The following is a 21,060-nucleotide window of genomic DNA, read 5'->3' on the forward strand; positions in this document are numbered from 1 at the left end:
GCAAGTTTCCTCCTGTACGGGTTACTCCACTTCCACACATTCTACTCAGCATGGAGCAGAGCTTTATTTTTTACCAACACAATGCACACATACTTCAGAGGCACATTTGAAGTACAAAACCCACATTCCATGCTTAGATATCCATCAAACAGTTAATAAAAACCATTTTAGTATGATGCAGAGCTTTTGTGAAATAAGAGTGAAAAGTCTAACCTGTTTCCAATGACTACAGAATCGCCCTGGGGAAGATAAAGATGTGATTCCTTTTAAATGTAGCTATTTTCTGTTAAGGGAACCTACGCATCAGTCCTACCTATCACACTTCTCCAGAGAAAGCAACAGCCATCCCACACACTCCTCTGCTGCAGATTGCTCAGCTCTTTGTCCCACGGTAATCGGTAGGAGAAACTCAACCCTCCTGTTAAATGCCTTGGGCTCAAAAGATTAATTCTGTGGGATAGATCTCTAAAGCACAGCAGAAATTGGAACTCATTCCTAATGGCTTATTGTCATTCAGGTGGTTACAGGTGCAAGCAAAACAGCAGTCATTGAGGGAGGAAAGTGATCCTATTATAATCAGAATGCTTACAGACAGTTTTATATTTTCATGTTTAATAAAGCTTTTTTTGTTTTCTCGCCATATAAAGCTTTCCATCAATGGAAAGATTTCCAAGCATTTTATAAAGGCAGGAGAGTGTTACATCATCATTCCCATTTTACAAACAGGAAACTGAGGCCCAAAATAGTCATTTGAACAGAGTAAAACAGCAAATCCCAGACCAAAACAGAAATTAAATCAAAACCTCTTGGTAAAAATCCCCTTCTCCAGCTACCTCTATCTAGTTGCTACGTAGCCTTTTGTTTTCTTTTTTTTTTTTTGTAAAAATAACTAACCAGTCAAACAAGAGAGAATGGCAAGGAAATCGCAAGCTTCAACATACTTACTTCCATACTGCTGGCATTAGTACAAAAATAAAGATTTTTATTAACTAGTTTACAAAAATAAAGTATATTGAGTCACGCAGGATCTCATCAGCAGGGTTTATTTGACTTTGGAAGACAAAGCCTGTTTGAAACGTCTCTTTAGATCTTGCATGTTGGGAGATTTGGGCCGAGGGATGATGGACGACCGCCTCCTGTCCGTGCTGCCGGCGTGCTGTAGTTTGCTGACCTCTTTGCAAAGATACTGGAAAACATCACAGACACCTTGGGAGTCGTCACTCGTGGAGATTTCCAAGAACAGGCTGCCCAGTTCGTTTGCCAGCTGTAGTCCCTCTTTCGCCTGTACCTGCCTGGCGTGGAGGAGGTCTGCTTTGTTCCCCACGATAATGATAGGAGTCCTGGCATCTGGGTGGACCTTGCGAACGTACTGGTAGAGGGGTCGGACTGACTGGTAGCTGCTGTAGTCCGTGATGGAGTAGACCAGGAGGAAGCCCTCTGCCCACTTCACACACCTGGAGAGGGAGTCCAGCACCTGCACGCAGTCTTCCTGCACCTGCGGTACGACAGAGAGCACAAATTTAGCATCAGGGCACGAAAGTATAAAAGCTGTATCATAAATAGCACCGTTAAACAGGTCCAAAGGGAAGCCTGAGCTCTGTCTTCGGAGACTAAGCCTGGCCTCGTAGGAAGCTGGAGCTCAAGAGCCGAGCCTTTAGGTGGCAGAGAAGAACCGACCGATCCGAAGCATCTCCGTACCTGGATGCACCCCGGCGTGTCTTGGATCTGCACGGCAACGCGGTCCCCTTCCAGATGGACCAGCCTGGAGTAGAGGTTGCCTGGGGAGCAGAGAGCCGTCAGCCACAAGCCGCGGCCCCGGGGGTCCCCGCCGCGCCCCGCCGCCCGCCGCCTCACCTGTGTTGGGCTCGTAGTCCCCGATGAACCGCTTCGTCAGGAACCGCACGATCATCGCTGAAACGCAGAGCGGACGCGTTACGCGGGACGGACGGACGGAGAGGGGAAGGGGGGACGGAGGGAGAGAAGGGGGGACGGAGGGAGGGAAAGGGGGACGGACAGCCCCGCACCCCCCCGCACTCACCGCTCTTGCCGACGCCGCGGGCGCCCAGCACGGCCAGACGGACCTGGGCGCCGGGCGGCCCCGGGGCGCACTCGGCGACGGGCGCCAGCAGGAACGGCTGGGACATGCTCGGCAGGCGCATGGGAGGGGCGCCCGGCGGCCGGATACCTCCGCTCGGCTCGGTCCGGCTCCGCTCGGCTCGGCCAGCAGCACCCAGCGCGGGCAGCCGCCGGCGGCTTTTTAAAGGCTCCGCCGGTAGTGTCGTCCGCGGGGCCGCCCCGCAGCGTGCGCACAGCGCCCATTGGCTGTGCCGCCCCCGCTGCACCGCCCCCAGCCGGGCCGCCTCCCCGGCTGTACCGCCCAGCAGCCCCCCGCCGCCGTCCCTCGGCCGGCTGTCCGCCCGCAGCTATCCCCGCAGTTGCCCGCCGGCTGCCCCGCTCGCCCCTCGGCTGTGCCCCTGCCCCTTGCTCCCCACCTTCCCCATCCCCAGGGTGCGGGGTGACCCCAGTGGGTGCAGGCCCGCGGGCAGACGGTGTGACCCGCAGCCCCGGCTGGGGGGCGGGCACGGCAGCGCCCTGCTGTGCATCACCCTCGGCGAGGCAGGCGGACGGCAGCACAGGTCTGGCTGTTGTTTGGGAGGGTGCATTTCCACACCCCACGCCAGCCCCAACCACGACAACAGGCTCCTGCTTTATGCACCCTCCCTGCAGCAAGGGACTGGAGTCATGAACAAAGGGAAACGATTTACAGAACTACAGAATGGTTTGGGTTGGAAGGGACCTTAAAGACCATCTAGTTCCAACCCCATTGCAATGGACAGGGACACCCTCCACTAGACCAGCTTGCCCAAAGCCCCATCCAACCTGGCCTTGAACACTTCCAGGGAGGGGGCATCCACAACCTCTCTGGGCAACCTGTTCCAGTGCCTCACCACCCTCACAGTAAAGAATTTCTTTCTAACATCTAATCTAAATCTACCCTCTTTCAGGTTAAACCCATTCCCCCTTGTCTTGTCACTCCATGCCCTTGTAAACAGTCCCTCTCCAGCTTTCCTGTAGGCCCCTTCAGGTACTGGAAGGCTGCTCTGAGGTCTCCCCGGAGCCTTCTTTTCTCCAGGCTGAACAACCCCAACTCTCTCAGCCTGTCCTCATAGGAGAGGTGCTCCAGCCCTCTGATCAGCTTTGTGGCCTCCTCTGGACTCTCTCCAACAGCTCCATGTCTGTCTTGTACTGGGGTCCCCAGAGCTGGATGCAGTACTCCAGGTGGGGTCTCATGAGAGCAAAGCAGAGGGGCAGGATCACCTCCTTTGACCTGCTAGTCACACTTCTTCTGATGCAGCCCATTTTATCTCAGACTATTTTGTTTCATACATCCAGATACATCCCTCCACAGCTGGTGTTAAAATCCCAATTTGTGAATCAAGCAACAGCCAACCCTGAAACCAAAGTGGTCCATGGTGCCTTGAGGTCTGGATTAGGCCCTGAAGGTTTTTAAAGTGGAAGAAAGTTTCAGAGAAAAACAGCACCCACCACAGGATGCCATTAAATGAGCCTCAAACCAGCAAACAGCTGTGTGGATGCATCGGTCTCCCTGCAAAGCTGCTTCCACAGCATGCTACTTTGCAAGCATGTAAGTGTTTATGAGAGAAATAAGTCATTCAGGGGCTGCTTTATTTTTATTATTATCAAGGAGATAACACAAGCCAGCAGGAAACAACACGTAAGATGCCAGCAGGTGGGTACTCAAAAGGAGCAGGAGGGGTCTGTGGTCCCACAGTCCAGCACCACACAGGGACTGAGCCACTTTGGGAGCTGCTGGGCCCCGGCTTGATGCCCAAGGGCACCCAGGTGGCCCTGGACACCCACACACAGGCAGCTGAGCTGAACCTTGGCAGTAGCAGGGCTGTGCAATGGTGCTACTCTCGGTCACCTTCCCCCTCATACAGCTCTCAGAAGACGCATGCACTGACAACATCATGTTTTTCCTTGCTTTCCTCTTGTCCTTCCTCTTACTTTCTCCCTACATCCATGCAAGAGTCCAGGTACCTGATCCGTTACAAACTTCTTTGGACACCCTCAGCTCCAGTCCCTCCAGTGACATGAAAACTCAGAACAAGGGCACCAGATAACGCTGTCAGTTCTGCTCTACCACAGCCAAGCTGCTCCCGAGGAAAGTCAGCCCTCAGCACCACGAGGGCAAGCATGGGAAGAAACTGCTCCCCGCTTCCCGTGGGCGCAGAGTTCACGCCAGGAGCAGAGGCTCAGCTCGGACTCTGCACCCTGCAGTGGCCAGAGGACCACCTACCTCCCCAAGGCAACATTCTGCCCCATTTAAAGATTCTCCTCTGGTGCCCCAGAAACTGCAGAAGTTTTCTACCTGATAATAATTCCATCCCACTCTTTGCTGAAGATGTGCAATTACACACACTTCATAGTAGTTAATACGACGCTAATTAACATCAGTTAAAGTAGTGCCTGCAGAAAAGCACATGGAAGAAGTGTTGTTGATTGTTATTCTAGTGCCTAAGAACCCCTATGGTAACATCAAGGCCACTTTTAATCTCAAAAGCTGATTGCCTCTGAAATTTCTACTTCACTTCCCATCATGCCAGTGAGCCCTTTTCTTTTTGTAAACAAGATTTCTCTTGTATCACTAAAAGCTTTTGGTTTCCAGAGGTTCATGCTACTGTCATCTGCTCCCATTGTCATGCACCACCACTTGTCTTTGGCCTTGCTCACAGTGCCAACACAGGCTATTTTTATACATTTCTTTACAAAAGAGCTATCAGAGTACATTCAGCGTACCCTTGGAAAAACGCTACTGAAATGAGTCCATTCCAGGCAGATGATTACCAGGCGCTGATCTGTGAAAGCAGTAGCATTAAACAACCACCTTTCACAAAAACGTGAGGAGCTCCCCGTGTCTGGGCAGCTGTAGAGCTCATGCTGCCTCGCCTGCTGCTGAGAGCACCCCCAAAGGGCAAATGGCAATGGTCAAGCACAGAGATGACAGTGCACAAACCCAAGTAGGAAACCCTGCAAAGGAATTAATTTCCAGGGAGCGACAGACTGTCTCCATCAACATTTAATTTGGTGCAACAGCAGCAGTTGCAACTGGTGCAACAGTAGTAGTAGCTGGGGCTCAGGTTCCTCACACATGGGGACTTAGATTATTAGCTGTCTCCATTCTGTGGACTAAGCAAGCTCTGGGATGTATGGGCCTCAAAGCTATTCCAAGAAGCCTTTCCTTTCTCGGCCGGAGGTCCTACTTGGAAGCGCTAGGCTGTACTTTCACCCATCCCATGCAGATGGCCCATGCCACCATCCCTATGGTCTATCACTATCCCCTCGCCCGCTCACACGGGGTCCCAGGGACACCATAGCGCTGCCTGACCCACCTCCCTGTTCCAAGCTTTGGTAACATTCAACAGCAAGTTCGTTTGGGGAGGGAGTAGGTGGCTTCCTCCTGTGCTGCGGCAGGGAGGACATTCTGAGAGCCTCAGAAGCTCCTTTCTCCTCTAAAAAAGAAAATGCACAGTGTTTTCCTGGGAGTCTTTGCTGATAGTGTGGAATCAGCTAGAAGTTCTGGGCTTAAGACTGGCAGGACCACATGATAACGGGCAGCAGGCACAAAGGTTTTCCATGTGGAGGAGCACTGGTGAGAACCTTTGCTGTGAGCTGGCATGGCTTCACCACTCTCCTATGAGCTTTCAGAAGCACAAGCCCATGTTCAAGACTGCAGCTATTCCTTATGCTCCCCATTTCCTGCTGATCAATGGCTAAACAGTTTGGAATGGGCACAGACAAAAAGGTGACTGAGGGCCCATGGGCCATCACCCAAAGCCTCTTCCTCCAGATAGTGGAAAATGAAATCAGCAACCTCAACCAGAGCTTTGCATTTTGTGGGTTCCTGAGCTGTATGGACACCACTTGGGCTGGTGGGAGTGATGTCCCTATCCAACGCTTGAGCAAGGATAGTTATGACTATCTAAATCCCAGCAGCTACAACTTGATTCCTATGTAGACCTTGGTAGTACATTCACTGAAGTAGATGCACAGACATGAAAAGCTCATCACCTGTCTTCCATACCACCACCCTCAGCATTGCAGGGACAGCTGGTACCTTCTTCCCATGCAAGATGACCGTTTGCAGCAGCAAGGTGTCCCCTGCACTGTGGGAGACACTACCCACACCCCTGAGTCATGAGGTGCCACCAGACAAGGATGAGCCATTCAACCATGCCTTTCCACCACACCCCCTGGACTACAGGAACCCGTGGCACCTTGCAGTCTCTGCAAGGACGAGGGGATCCTATCTGCTTGTGCTGGAATAGGGAGGACCACTTTCTCTGGCAGGTGTACGCACAGCTCTTGGCATCCTCTGAACCAGTCCAGGATTGCACTGCAAAGGACAAGGGAGGGAACATCAAGACTGTTTTCCCCCATCTGTTACACACAACAGGAAGATTACAAAAGCATGAATTGTTTGGACATTCCTGCCTGCCCCCAGGAATGGGGCGGGAGGTGTCTGCACACCCCTTGCTCCCCTCAGGCATGCACGCTTCCCCTGCCCAGGATCGTCAGTCTGAAGCCCCTCTGCACCAGCATGGTTCCTCCTCCCCAGTCCTTTCTGCCCTTTCATTGACCTTCCTGCCCACACACAGGATTAGCACTAATACTGCCTACACAGCCCTCAAACCTCAGATCTCAGTGTCATCGATATGCTAAAAAAAGACAAAGCTGACAGGTCAGGAGAAGGCTTCCTTGCTGCTTCTCTAAGGGACAACAGGAGATTTTAGCAGGGAACCAGCTGTAAAGGTTCGAGGCAGTAAAACCTGGTATGGAGAAGACAGCTCAGCCCCCACGTCCTAATCAGGCTCTGTGGAACAGACAAAGCACTGCACTGAAGTGTAACAGCTTGTGCTAATCCATAAGCACTTCACTCTCCACATGGTGGATCGGGACAGCCTGTCCACCAGCTCTCTGTGCTGGAAGGGGCCTGGTAACATGTAATACTGAACTTCTGCACAACTGCCTTGTAAACTAGGGATTCCTGAATTTTCCCCGAATTCTGCTAGCTCCAGGTGTGTCGAGTTACAGGGGAAACCTATAGCTTTGCAGCTTTCGCAACAGTTCTCCACAATTCAAAGTATCATGGAATGAAACAAAAGTCAACCATCACGGCGTGGAAACACCTAGCCTGTAGCTGGCACGCTCGCTGCGAGGTTTTGCTTGCCAGGCACGGCCTCAGAACAGGATGGCAGAGAACTGGTCACAGCGTATGGGTCTAGTGTGTAAAACCCCTCCAGAGCAAGTACAGGGGTGAGGAACTTGCAACTCCAAACGCCATAAGGAAACACGCTTCCTCCAGAGCGGCAGAGAGGCTGAACTGCTGAAATCACCCCCTTCCCTCCCAAATCTTCTGCAAGTTCTGCATACACCTAAAACTGTTTTCTTTTATCAAGAAGAATGCATTTCAATTTAAACACTAGTTTCATGACTGAAGATGTCCTGACAGGCAGTTCTTCAACAACTCAATTCACAGATCTCCCTCTTTTGTCAGGACTGTGCAAAAACAGGACAGCTGAACGTACGGGAAGCAAACTTCAACAGCAGATACCGAGATCTGTAAGCATCTGAGCTGTGCTTCTGCAAACCTGAGATTACCAGGAAAACAACCACTGCACCAAAAGCAACTAACAGGTAGTGTCCATAAACCCAAGACAGGTTAAATCTGTCTTGTTTTCAAACATTAAAAAAAAAACCAAAAAAGCTATTCTCTTGCTCATAAAACCTAGTTTCATTTTCAGTCATTTCTGGGAATCTTGACCAAGGAAAGCATTCCCTCTGTCTCCTCCCAGTCCACACCCAACTTCCAAATATGCATTTAAGAGCATCTACTGTTGGCACAGTGACCTTAAAACCACCGAGACTAAATTGAAAACTGTTGCTATGCACAGCACCTCTGGAAGCACAGCTCTTAAATGAGACCACTGCATGCTGCCTAGTCTTATTACTCCAAATCATTGAAAATAAATTCAAAAGTTTATAACTACCCACCACCTACAGTTACTGTTAACAACTTCATCATGATGCTACAGCTAATCCACTTGAGTCTTGATAGGAGTCACAGAACCAAAATAACTTGCACAAGCATGCACAAGAAGGAAATTTAAAATATCATCACCAGAGATCACACCTGTAAAATCTCCCACTTAACTCCTTCAGGTGCGAAGCCTAATGGAAAACAACACTTATCTTGTGGGTCAAATACTGATTTTAAATTGCTGTGCAAGACCACAAGCCAAAGAAGCTATTAAAAGTCTAAGGCTTAGTATACAGATCTAGCTGCTCCAAGAAAACCCCACTTGATCACAAAAACTAAATGCATAAGCTGCAACAGTGAAAGTTAAGGTAGATTCATCAACCCTGCTTCAGGAGATGGTTGTGCCCGCCACGCCCAATACATACTGTGTCAAAATACAGTACTAATATCACGTGTCAGTCTGTTGATGGGTAAGATTTGTTCCATTTTCTTCAAGGCATTTCCAAAGTCATTCCAGGTCCATCTTCTGAGATGGGAGCTTGGAGAACCTTCAAATGCAGTACCTGCTCACTGTGACTTTGAACCTCCAGTGCCTAAAGCCCGTCATCCTTAAATACCAGGCCAAGCCAGACAATGACTTCAAAGTCCAAAAACTACATTCCATGAGAATGGGAATACCCACAATTAAATGTTAGGTAAATGCAAACAGGTATTAATCCCTTAGTTTACAACCAACCTGTACGGTTTGACACTTCTGCTCATTAAGGCACTTCAGCATTAAGGGAAAAAGCAAACCTCACCTCTCCATTTCTTACTCCCAAGCCTACTAGCTGCCCTGCAATTGACTATTCAGTAATTTTCAAGTCAGTATCTACAAATTGCTTGATGTCACTAGCTTCTCTAGTATTTTACTCTCTCTACACGTAGACATTAGTTTTACATCACTTGAGCTAGCTAAGCAACGCCTTACATCACGCTTAGAAAAGTTTATTTATCCATTAAGTGTAACAGCAAAGCTTGAGTTTACGCATGTTCAAAGCTAACTAAGCAGGTTACTTTCACGCTGTTTCAAACACAGCTCACAAAAATAGCTTTGGTTAGTCAGTAGTTGGCTGAAGATGTTCTTCCATTCAAGAAACCCCAGGCAGGTAGCACTGGGCTTTTGTGATTTGTCACTAAAATCAACGGGATGAGAGGAATGCATTAGAACATCCAGATAGATGTTTAGATTCAACAGACACATAATAAATGTACAATATGCAAGTGTTCAGCTATGCCAGCCAATTAAAATGATAAAAATCAAGTTACAAGGCTGGCAGTTTCAGAAAAGCCTTGTTTCTAAACTACTACTATTTCAAAAGAACACTTATTGGCCTGGGGATGTTCTAAAAATCCTTCTTTTGCAGGTTACAGTGGTGAAACACCAAAATCCCCTGCCATTTCTCAAGAGGTTGCTTTCAAAAGCAGTTTCCACAATTCTTTGGTATTAATCTGAGGCCCCTTGGCCAAAAGCTTCTATCAATGAAATCTGAAGCCCATTATCTCTTTTCCCACCAAAAAAAAAAAAAACCTTCAAGTGATACTGTACAATTCTTGGTATAGGCTCTTAGTTTGCTGGTGAAATATTCCGCGTTCTCTCATATTCCTTCATGATCATCACTAAGCATTAGCGAATTTCAGAATTTATGGTCTATATAAATGACTAAGCTGACCAGCAAAAGCTGCAGATGATTTAAATGACCAAGCACCCTGTAAGGCAAGTTAAATAAACTTCAATAAAAGAAGAGTTTTTAAAGCATCTGTTCCAAAAAATCCTAAAGGAATCAGCCACAATCGCATACGCTTGTCCAAAACCAGAACTTTAATTTATTTTTTTAAATGTGCATTATGCCATGAATTCATAGGGAATTGGCTCCAGCAGCTCTGGATCCTTGCCATTAGTTCTCACGAAGTGTGCTTCTCTTGGTGGAGCAGGCTGTAAACAGAAAAAAAAAAAGAAAAACCTCATGGCACTAAAACTCAAAAGCAACCCTACAGAAAAGTAATTTTGACAACCATTTATCACACGATTATATAAACATTACAGCAATTTTACCATTCCTAGTCTCTTTAGAATTTGATTCAAAGAGTAACAGTAAGCAAATGATCTGCTAGAAAGTGTGCTTGACTCTCATTGCTGAAAGAAAAACACCTACACTTTACCCTCTGCAATTTACTAATCTGAATTATCACGAAGTGATGTACCCCAGGGTTACAGAAGCAACAGCCATTATCCCCTCTCTAAGGTCTAGTTATTCATTCTTTTCTTCAAGAGTTACAACACAAACTGTTGCAGCTAAATTCAACTAAACCAAAAGATAACACTGATCCCAGAAATCAGCCAGAGCTTCTGCTGCAGATCAGCAACAGGAAGCATCCATTCCTTTGCTCACAGCCAAGGCACCCAGGAACAGCAGTGTTGTTCAGACACCAAACATGTCAGACAGCTCAGATGCAGACACGCTGATGCTGCCACTCTGCTCTCAAAAAAAGAGTAACCTCCCGCAAAAGGACTGCAAACACAAGCAAGGGTGGCAGCAACAGACACCTCCGACACAATCTGCCACAGACCTGGATTTTTCAGAATGCTATAAGCAGCTTCATTAATGTGAGGTGGTTTTTTTTATTTTTTAAAAACTGACAGAAAGAGCTCAATTAACACACTGGTTTTTTTGGAAGAAAACAACATTTTACTCAACTAGTTTGGTTCTAGCTTTTTTTGTGACCTGAATGAACAATGTGTCAACTATAATAAAAATATTACCTGACGTTTCAGCTGAACCCAAATGCCTTTTTCTTTTGCTTCCTTTTTCTTCTTTTCATTCTCCTTCACACGCTGCAGAAAGCTGTCTCTGCTCTTGGAATGTTTAATATGCTCAATACGCACATTAATTCTCTTGGCAAGAATCTTGCCCCTAATAAAAGAAATCAGTTTTTAGTCTATTGCACTTAAGCTTGTAGCAAACAAAGAATTACCACTGTATTCCAGCCCAGTCCCCCCCACCCCCAAAAAACCCCTACAACTTGTCCTTTTCTGACTGAATGATACAAAATCCCGCTGAATACAGCTACGAATTAATATTTAAAAAGGGCTTCAGTACCAACATGAAAGTTGGCTGAAAATCCCCATTAGGCAATGTCATTAAGTACCGCTCAAAAATAAAAACTGTTTCCTCTGACAGGATCCAAGTCAAATGAGCATCATTTGCTTGGGTTATTAAAAGGATATACACTTTACCCACCTTGAATGACCAATCAAGACAATAACTGTCTAACTGGTAAAGTGAAAGGAGGGTGCAATTACAGATCAACTTTCCCAAATACAAAGGTTTGATACACAGAATTTCATTACTTACTTAACCTGCTTGTTAACAATAATGCCCACAGCGTGCTGAGTAACGTTATATACCCTTCCAGTCTTGCCATGGTAACACTTGTGGGGCATACCTTTTTGAACAGTACCCATACCCTGTTAAGAAGTAAAACAAGAATAAAGGGTAAATTTTAACTTGAAAAGAAAAAAAAAGCAACATCAAGGACTTTTTTACAAATTATTTAAAGAACATCCTTCAAATTACTTGAGACTGATTTAAAAATACTCCTATTTTATTTGTAATTAGAATTTATAACCATGCATTTTACATCTGAAGACTACCAAATTTTGCTATGACAATTCTGGTTGCTTTCAGTGTCGGTGAAATGACTGATCACTTTGCTTTCAGCAAGCAATCACAGGAGACAATCATCATCAAGCTCCAGTGTGTCAAGACGTATTAATTTGGAACAGTGCAGATCTCCAAGATTCAAGTAACAAACAAGCAAATTACACACCATCTTCTGTGCGATTATTACAAACCCCCTACATTTCAAATGAAACTAAAGGATTCAATGAAGTAGGACTCCCTGGTGAAAGGCTTTCAGATTCACTACAACTTAATTTTTAAAGTATAGTTGATTTTAAAGGACAAATTCTAGAAAATAGCAAGTGATGGAAAATGCTGTTTCACTTTTTCCCCCCATATTTATATGATGTATCCTTACATTACTTTTTTCAGCTGAACACACAGTAACAGAGCACAGACAAATAAATAAATATATATACACACACATATATATAAAGAACCCACATAAACCAGCATGTGACACCGAAGCATTACTATTGGTTCAGTAGCACTGCCATTCCATTATCACTTCAATAGTGAGCAGTGGGTACTTGTGTTGACACACATGACCCAAGCAATGAAAAAGACTACCTCAAGAAACTGGAGACTGAAAAGGATTACACTGCTTTAGCTTTTAATTACATAGCACTCTAGAAAGTACCTTGATATCAACTATATCACCCTTCTTGTAGATGCGCATGTAGGTAGCCAGAGGGACAACGCCTGTCAAGAGATACAAATTTGGATACTTATGAAGCTCACGATTTCACAGACACACACACATTCCCCTGCCAAATGGGGTGGGGGACACAGATGCATTTGATAAAATTGTCTTAAAAATATCTCAAATTTAAATTAAATTTAAAAAACAAAAAACTGAGAAATCAAGCCTTCTTCTACAACTACCTCTCCACCTGCTCCAATTTAAAAAAAAAATCCAACTAAGGAAAAATTACAGCTTTCATGCCGTTCCTAATGCAGAAGTTGAAAAGACATTACAACTATTTACTACTTCATTGTGAACACAGCTGTTATCGCTTCTCATTGCTAAGAGGCAACAAACCATACATTTTAAGTACGTGTAACTGTTGAAATATTTTTTTCACCTTCAAATTAATTTTCAAGCACTGATAGAATTAGCAGTTACTACTGTAAAGTAATTGGAATACCAATACATAAACTGTAAGAGCTGAGAGTTTACTTGCACGTTGTTCTATAGTTTTTAGCCCTAGTTGTCAGATATCCTTTGATACAAGCCATTGTTTTACAAATGCTACTTAGGGGACTGTTGACATCCAACAGGTCAGTAACTTAATACAGCGTTCTTACTACAAGGTTGTACTTACCATGCTTGCGAAATGGCCTTGAGAACATATAACGTGTCCCCCTCCTCTTTCCCTTTGTGTTCGTCATTTTGGCCAATTACTGTAAAAATGAATGCAAAGTATTCAGAACTACTAGTTCATTCACTAAAAATTTGACTGATGGCATTTTCAGACATTTTAGAAAAAACAAATCTTTAAGCCTATGCAGAACAACACCACTTCCAAATTGCTGGGGCAATTCAAGCAATGTTATTAACTTAGACATTCATAGAACAAAGTATTTAGAGGACCATAAGGTTAGAATGGATGCTAACAAGTCACCTAGCTCAAACTCCTGCTTAAAGCAAGGCCTACTATGAGATCAGACCAGGTTGCACAGGGCTTTGCCCAGTCAGGTCTTGAAACCCCTTCAAGGATGGAGAGAGACTACTGTACAGCCTCCCTGGGCAGCCTCTCTGGAGGCCCAGCTGTTCTCATGACAAAAACCTTTTTCCTTATAACTAGTCTGAGCTTCTCATTTTGACTTAAACCAGTCGTCTTGTATTGTGCCACACACCCCGGTCAAGCGCCAGGATCCATCTTTGTGATCACGGTGCTATCAGGTGCCCCCAAAGACACCTCTGCTCCAGGTCGAGTAAGCCCCATTCCCTCAGCTCCTCCTCCCAAGGCCCCCAAAAGGCACCATCTGCACTACCGGATTTATCGGCCGCTACTGCATCCAACACAAGGCGCGCACACTACGCAGACTGACAGGGACACCAGCCACGTTAGCGAAGCCCGAGTCCCGCCGCACCCGGCGACCCCCACTCCGGGGCCTACCCCGGGGAGCTGCCCCAGCCGCCTGGCCTACGGGAGGCCACTCCCCAGGCCTCGACATCCCGCCAGCAGCCACGGGGCTGAACAGGCCCGGGGCCACGTGCCGCTGTCTCGGCGGAGCCCAGCTCCCCCCGCGCCTACACTCGCCGCGTCACCGACCTCGGCGGTCACCTCCCTCCTTCCCTCCATGCCTCGGCAGCCGCCCGGCCCGGCTCGCTCCAGCCCGGCTCCCTGCACCGCGGCCTGCAGGCCGCAGCCTCCCCGCTCCCTCAGCCCCAGCAAGGCCGTGCCGTACCGCCCCAGTCGGAGCCACCAGCCAGCCAGCCAGCCAGCCACCCGCCCCGCCGCTATCGTGGCCCGGCCGCCCTCCGGCCTCCCCACCACCACCCGGAGCCGCGGAGACACCTGAGGCCGGCGAGCAGAGCTCAACACACCTCCCCGTGTGTGCCTACAAAATGGCGGCTCGGAGCGAAAGGAAAGAGGCGGTGCCGCGGTCGCCCTTAACAGCGGGGCCTTCGCGGGGCTGCCCGCGCCGCGCCTGAGAGAAAGTCCTGGGGAGGCGTCTGCCTGCCTGCCTGCCTGCCTGCCTGCCTGAGGTAAATCTCGTGAAGGAAGCCCTTGTACGTTGATCCTGATAAACGGCCAAGAACCTGGCCCGGCAGAAGTTTGGCCCTTTCGCTAAAGCAGGCACAAATGCCGGGTTTTGTTGGGGTTTTTTTGTTTGTTTGTTTGTTTTACTGTCCCGGCTGTGCCGTGAGAGGAGGCTAGGAGAGGTTTGGCAGCGGGGGTGGCAGGGAAGCGGGGAAAACGAGCCAGGTGTCTGTCGGGGATCCTCCTGAGGAGCGCGTTGTGTGGTGGAGTGGCTGGCCCGCCGTCCATAAGGAATGATGTTTGGTAATTTAAAATATAAGCAGCCAAGAAGTTGTTTTACATTATTAAAGAAGTGCACCGAAATTTAAATTTGCAGTAATGTGACCCTTCTGCTACTATGTGTCAGTCACAGCTGCCTGACTGGAGATCCAGGCAGTCCTGGGCAGGAAGGCATGGTGGGAGAAGCAAACCAATAGCAGAAGCAAAAAGGCTGCCCAGGTTTGGAGTTTCTTATTATGGTGATGGGGTTTCTTATTATTATAATGCCATAATCTCCAATTTGTGTGGCAGTTTTTTCATAAACAAAGTACAGATTCTGAACAAAGATCTTTTATACAGCCACAGGTTGCATCAGCTGTGTGGTGCCTGGAAATGCAGTGGACTGGTGAGGAGCTTCCAGAGCTGACGGCGTGACTCATTGTGTTTGTGCATCCTCAATATCAGAGCAGACGGGAATCATCATGGGAAGGCGATTGCAGGCAGGAGTGAGTCAAAAGAGGGCCTCCCTCCCCTGAGCTAAACACGCAGGGACAGTTCAAAACGTGTCTCAGCGAGAAGTTGCCCTTATTGCAGGAATTTTTGTTTTGAATGAAAGAAGCACTTATTTAATTTAGGGGAGGGATGATTACTTAAAGTGGCATATAAAAACATATTTGATCCTCTGACTAACTTCACAGTTATTCTAATGTTGTCTTGCAAAACTTAAGCTTAAGCCCTTTCTATCATCATTTGAAAGATAGTTTAGTATTTATGGATCGCAAAATGGATATGGAGGATTAAATACACTATCAGGTTCTGCCTGCAAAGCTAGCTGTCAGGGCGTGTTATGACAGACAGAGGCCCTGTCTACACACAAAATCTCGTGGAGTAAAGTGTTATATTTAGAAAAATGTGTCTGTATTCCACCTCTGCACCATGAAAAATCTAGAATTTACAGCACCCGGTATCTACGCAGAGAAAAATCTATATCACTTAATACACATTCAGCCTAGGTACCATGAAACTTTTCCAAGTGTGAAGATAGTTATAAGCCTGGACAGCTGTTAGGTGGGGAAGCATATTGGCAACAGATGGAGAGATTTCAGGGAGGATATCAAGCAAAGTACAGACAGGAACCCAAATCCTGAAAAGGCTGTGGTTTAACCCCAGCCGGCAACTAAGCACCACGCAGCTGCTCACTCCCCCTCGGGTGGGATGGGGGAGAGAATTGGAAGAGTAAAAGTGAGAAAACTCGTGGGTTGAGATAAAGGCAATTTAATAGGTAAAGCAAAACCTGCGCATGCAAGCAAAGCAAGACAAGGAATTCATTCCCCACTTCCCATGGGCAGGCAGGTGTTCAGCCATCTCCAGGAAAGCAGGGCTCCATCACGTGTAATGGTTGCTTGGGAAGACAAATGCCATCATTCCAAACGCCTCCCCCTCCCCCCCTTTCTCTTCTCCCAGCCCCTTACATGCTGAGCATGACATCATATGGTATGGAATATCCCTTTGGTCAGTTTGGGTCAGCTGTCCTGTCTGTATCCCCTCCCAACTCCTTGTGAACCCCCAGCCTCCTCGCTGGTGGGGTGGTGTGAGGAGCAGAAAGGGCCTTGAGTCTGTCTAAGCACTGCTCAGCAATAACGAAAACATCCCCGTGTTATCAATCAGCACTGTTACCAGCACAAATCCAAAACACAGCCCCATACTAGCTATGATGAAGAAAATTAACTCTATCCCAGCCAAAACCAGCACAAAGGCATTATTCAATAAAGGCAGGAAGGCATTTTCAGTGAGCTGAACTCTATTCTTGCCAGTGATTTACATAGAGGCCAAATCTTCTCCACATCAAGCAGGAAACAATGGGGAAGAAACTCCACGTGTTGAAACTCATGTCCACATATAAAGCATGTAAGTGTAATTCATAAGGGAGCAGTAACTGTCAACTTAATTGAACTCTGCTTTATTGGGGGCCAAGTAAGACATTCAGGATTTGCTACGTTTTTCCTGAATAATTTGCGTGACAGGTTTATTCAAAATTTTAATAATGTTTTTATCCATAAAATTTACCTTGATTAGCACATTCCCAGGATCCTTCTTTAGCTCCACATTTCAAAGAAGCAGTCATGTTTCAGTTTGTCTCCATTGAATCATTCCATGGGCATACTGTCTGGGTCTGATCTGCAAGTCCATGCTATCTAGCAACGCTTGATACATGGTTTTCCAAATCCATGGCAGATCTGTGGCCTACTCAGCACTTAGACTGCAGAGCCTTTATATGTTGTTCACAAAAGGACCTCTTAATAATGGCTGTCTCCAGCAGATAAAGGTGCATGAGTTGTGGGGTGAGTTCTGGTCTGGAAACCAGAGCAAGCAGCCAAGCAGACGTGGGAGAGACCTGCAGCTCTACATTCCAGACTGCAGGTGCTTCCTTTGCTGTCCTGCCTCATCCCCTCAGAAACCCAACCTGAACTGCTCTTCCTTGATCAAACTGTAGTTGTTGGGTCCAGATTCCAGTTTCTCCTAGGCTGTACAGCAAACACATCTGGTTCTGCTTCAGAAACACCACATCCTCAAGATGTGGGGTGAACATCCTCAAGACTGGGGTGAACGCGAGCAGCAATGCCCGGCTTAACGTGAAGATCTAAAACCCTGTGAAGGTCCGAGGCTGGTGCTCCACCCATTCACATACTCTGGAAATCTTACTACACCATGGTAGACTGAGTTTCCCTCCTATTCTCCCTGGCTTGGAGGAAGAGCAAGACAGAGAAAGCAGCTTCAATGGGAACCAACTCAAAAGTTGGTGGGGAAAGGAGCTTGACAGGGAAGGAAGAGCAAGACAGAGAAAGCAGCTTCAATGGGAACCAACTCAAAAGTTGGTGGGGAAAGGAGCTTGACAGGGAGGGCTCATTAGAAGCCTGAGGAGTGGGGACTAGATAAACATCACTTTGTTTTTCAGAGTGGAAAGTACCATACAAAAAAAACCCCCCATTTCCAATCCCCAAGCTCCCATAGTCAGGATTCTGGTATCTTCTTTGGGAGAGCTTCATTTTGTTTCTGACACTTCTCTGCAGCATCTGTCTGGAAAACAGCTCTCTCTCTACAGAATAAATGCGCTATGACGATTCTGCACATGGGGTTGTCAGGAATCCTTCACTGAAATTTTAATGCACAGTGGGATCTGGCTTGCTCCTTAGCTCAGAGAACCAAGTGATACACACAGAGTCTTGAGCGTGACATTCCATTTGTGTTAGGTTATTCAGCAGGGGTGTGGAAGGAATTTAAATTAATGAGAGTTTGTAAAGGGCTTTGAGGTGAAAAATGAAAAATATTCCCCTTCAGTAGGGTGTAGGTGTCCTGTGTCTCACATAATGCATTCATTACATTAAAAAAAAAAAAAGCTGATTATGACTGGAGCAAAATTTTAACAGAAATAATTGAGAATAGGTGTTAGATAAAGAGGATTGAAATCTGCAGTTCCTCTTGTGATAATGCTAAAAAACCAAGAGTCTAAATTGAAAATCAAGATTGTGAAGTTAATTGGTTACCCCATGGCAGGCTCCCATCCATAGAAGTGCAGCATCTCCCCTGCACTTTTGATCAAAAAGTTACTGACCAAAGTCATCTGTGTCACCTCTAAGTTGACCCTGTTGTTCCATTGTTCATTTTTTTCAAAAGAATCTTGTTATGTGCCACCTCAGAATCATGCCTCTGTCCCCTTCCATGGTCTCTAGCTCCCCAATGATTCTATCTCTAACAACTTTTTTATTTCTGGTAGTCAGTCCAACCCCTCTCCCACAAACCCCATTCTGTAAATATAAGCCTGAGCATAGTTTCATGGGAATTAAAATCAATGAAATTTGTTTCTAATCAACCTATCATCTTCCAAAAATGACTGTACAGACAAACTCCTTGAATGGGCTCACTGTGGAATCGCAAAAGTGCCAGTACAGGTGGCTGTGCTGAGCTGCATTGTCAGTGAGGCGTTTCATGGTGAGAGGAATGGAAAATAATGACATTGTGCCTTTGAGAGAAATGAAAAGGCAAAATCTATATAGACCAAGAATCATGATGAGGTCCAGCACGTCACACATGGGTGAAAGTTTTCATTACACTCATGTTACTTATACATTAACTGCTAATTCAAAATGTTACTAGATGCAGGTAGATTGATACTGAAGCCAGACAAATGGCTTTTTTTCAATCATTATCTTGACTGCCACATAAAATCTGAAATATTGAACAAATTCTGTCATTCAGCTGCTTATTTGAATAACATGGCATTCTACTTGTATCTGTACGTCAGTGAATACTTGTTACTGACCATACAGTAATCATCAGGAACTTGCAAGGACCCTGTTGTGTAACTGTGACTGGCTTCTCACAGGTAGCAAATAATGTAATCCATTTATCAAACTTCAGATTTATCAAACCTCATTTCAAATGCAATTAATGTCCCTTTCCTCCCTTACTAACGGAGTGGTTACACAGGAAACTTTTCATTAATGCAGTGTTTTCTCAAACTTCTTGTAAATGCTACTACTTTTTTGAGGTCACCTGTCTCTGCGTATCCTCCCCGAGTCCAACCCATCTAGCCAGGAACAAGCAACTCCTCATATTGTCAGCATCAGCTCCGCTGTATATTTAGTTGTTTTGACTAGGTTAGCCACTTGTTGGCTGGCACAGCTGGTAATTACAGATACTTTTTGCTCCTCTGTCATGGAGGAACTTAGCTGCTGCCAGCAGTAAATCTGCATAATGTGAGGATTTTTGTGGGAATTTTCTTTTGATAATGTATTGAATATAAGTGTAGAATTAATGTTAAAATATATTTTAAAAAATCTGGTATTTCACAATTCCCCTTAAGCCCTTCGCTAGCCCTCTTGGGAGCTATTAACTACAGTTTAAGAAATAACTGACTAAATGATTAGGAACACACTGCTATTTTCTGTTCATTTGTTTATGTCTGATCTTATGTGTGCTTCTAGCTGGAAGAACAACGTTTGCCCTTTTTCTTCCTCTGTCATTATTTACACAGAAGAATGATATCCCCTTTACACTTTTGTTTTACTAAGCTAAATAATCCAGGATTTTGGAGCCTCCAGACACATAGCAGGCTCTGTGCATTTGCTCCCATTCCCACACATCTCTCTTGAGTATCAGTGATCATATTTGTACACAACAGTCCCAGTTAGCTTACTTACTGTGCACCAATTATTTCTGAGATACTTCCTGTTATTACTGAACTACAGTCTGCAAAACATGAAGCTCCTAGGGTTGAATTATTTTTTTTTCCTGGCTGTAAATGTTTCAGTGCTTGTCCTTAACCTGCTGGCCAGGAACTAGGAGACAATTTTTTTCATTTCACACTCATGCAACGGCAGGTCTCTTGGTGATTTCAGTGTCACAAAGTCAGTTCTTGTATATTGATGATTTTGCTCAGGCAAAACTTTCAGTGTCTTCAAAGCATTTTTGTCTATAAGGAATAAACAGGAGAGGATTGGCCTTTTATCACTTTAAAATACAAAGGCCAAAACGGAACAAATGCACTCTAGGAAAAAATGCAGACTGGTGAGGGCCAGACTTAGTTGACCTTTTCCTTATCTGATATCTAGCATGTGACTATTTTATTCACTATAAAGTATAATTTTAACAGAAGCTCAACCTATGCCAATTGGTTTTTCAAGACAGGCTTAACTTTGGAGGGCAAAGAGATTTAGCTTTACGTAGATCTGAATATGAGCTTTGCTGGTGAAATGTAATACCTGATGGAAAGTATCACCTATAAGAACAGTTTATTATAATGGCACACTGAGTTTGAACTGATGACATCTCACTGGAACTATATTACAAAACAATCTTTTCGCTGCTAACTCTCAGGTGAGTTTGCAGATGATACCTAATTGTTGGGAGCAGTCAAATCATGGGAGGGCAAGGCTGCTATTGAGAGGGACTGAGACAGGCTGGAGAAATGGGCTGACTGGGACCTGGAAGTTCTGGGCAGGCAAACACGGAGTTCCTGGCTTGGAACAGCCCCATGCAATAGGACAGGCTGAGGGCTGGCTGTGTGGAAAGGGGCTTTGCTGAAAAGGACCTGACGGTCCCAGTGGACAACAGCAGTATGACCTTGCTGCAAAGTCAACTACATCCAGGACTGTATTAGCAAGAGGTTAGCCAGCAGGGCAAGGGATTCTTCCTCTCCATTCAGCACCTGTGAGACAACATCTGGACTACGCGTCCTGTTCTGGGCTCCCCAGGACACAAGAAACATGGACATACTGAAGCAAGCCCAGTGGACGGCCACCAAGAT

At 46.0% G+C, this 21,060-nt stretch overlaps 2 protein-coding genes and 2 non-coding genes across 5 annotated transcripts in view; all 4 read right to left on the minus strand.

Annotated features, from left to right (window-relative positions):
* Positions 1-595: 595 nt before the first annotated feature.
* Positions 596-21,060, minus strand: part of RASL11A (RAS like family 11 member A) — a 29,872-nt gene continuing 9,407 nt past the window's right edge. Inside the window, exons 2-5 of the mRNA XM_054821950.1 lie at positions 2,039-2,195; positions 1,855-1,911; positions 1,699-1,778; positions 596-1,495 (exon numbers count right to left, since the gene is read on the minus strand). Coding sequence (XP_054677925.1) covers positions 1,043-1,495; positions 1,699-1,778; positions 1,855-1,911; positions 2,039-2,159 — 711 coding nt within the window. The 5' untranslated portion in view covers positions 2,160-2,195 and the 3' untranslated portion in view covers positions 596-1,042. The remainder of the gene's footprint in view (positions 1,496-1,698; positions 1,779-1,854; positions 1,912-2,038; positions 2,196-21,060) is intronic.
* On the minus strand, positions 9,901-14,434 carry RPL21 (ribosomal protein L21). 2 transcript variants are annotated; one of them, XM_054821973.1, is made up of 6 exons: positions 14,339-14,434; positions 13,110-13,188; positions 12,425-12,486; positions 11,458-11,570; positions 10,866-11,016; positions 9,901-10,037 (listed from the first exon to the last, which is right to left on the minus strand). In XM_054821973.1, exons 2-6 carry the CDS (start codon positions 13,174-13,176, stop codon positions 9,948-9,950), a joined length of 483 nt encoding a protein of 160 aa, XP_054677948.1. In that variant the 5' UTR covers positions 13,177-13,188; positions 14,339-14,434; the 3' UTR covers positions 9,901-9,947. The 2 variants fall into 2 exon arrangements, with proteins under 2 accessions (XP_054677948.1, XP_054677937.1); XM_054821962.1 differs by having other exon boundaries at positions 14,310-14,388.
* Positions 11,266-11,398, minus strand: LOC129201988 (small nucleolar RNA SNORA27). The gene has a single exon (XR_008575566.1). It is a non-coding gene; the product is annotated as a small nucleolar RNA SNORA27 (small nucleolar RNA).
* Positions 11,782-11,856, minus strand: LOC129201974 (small nucleolar RNA SNORD102). Its single transcript, XR_008575551.1, has one exon. It is a non-coding gene; the product is annotated as a small nucleolar RNA SNORD102 (small nucleolar RNA).

The sequence above is a fragment of the Grus americana genome, chromosome 1 (assembly GCF_028858705.1).
Source record: "Grus americana isolate bGruAme1 chromosome 1, bGruAme1.mat, whole genome shotgun sequence".
Lineage (NCBI taxonomy): Eukaryota > Metazoa > Chordata > Aves > Gruiformes > Gruidae > Grus > Grus americana.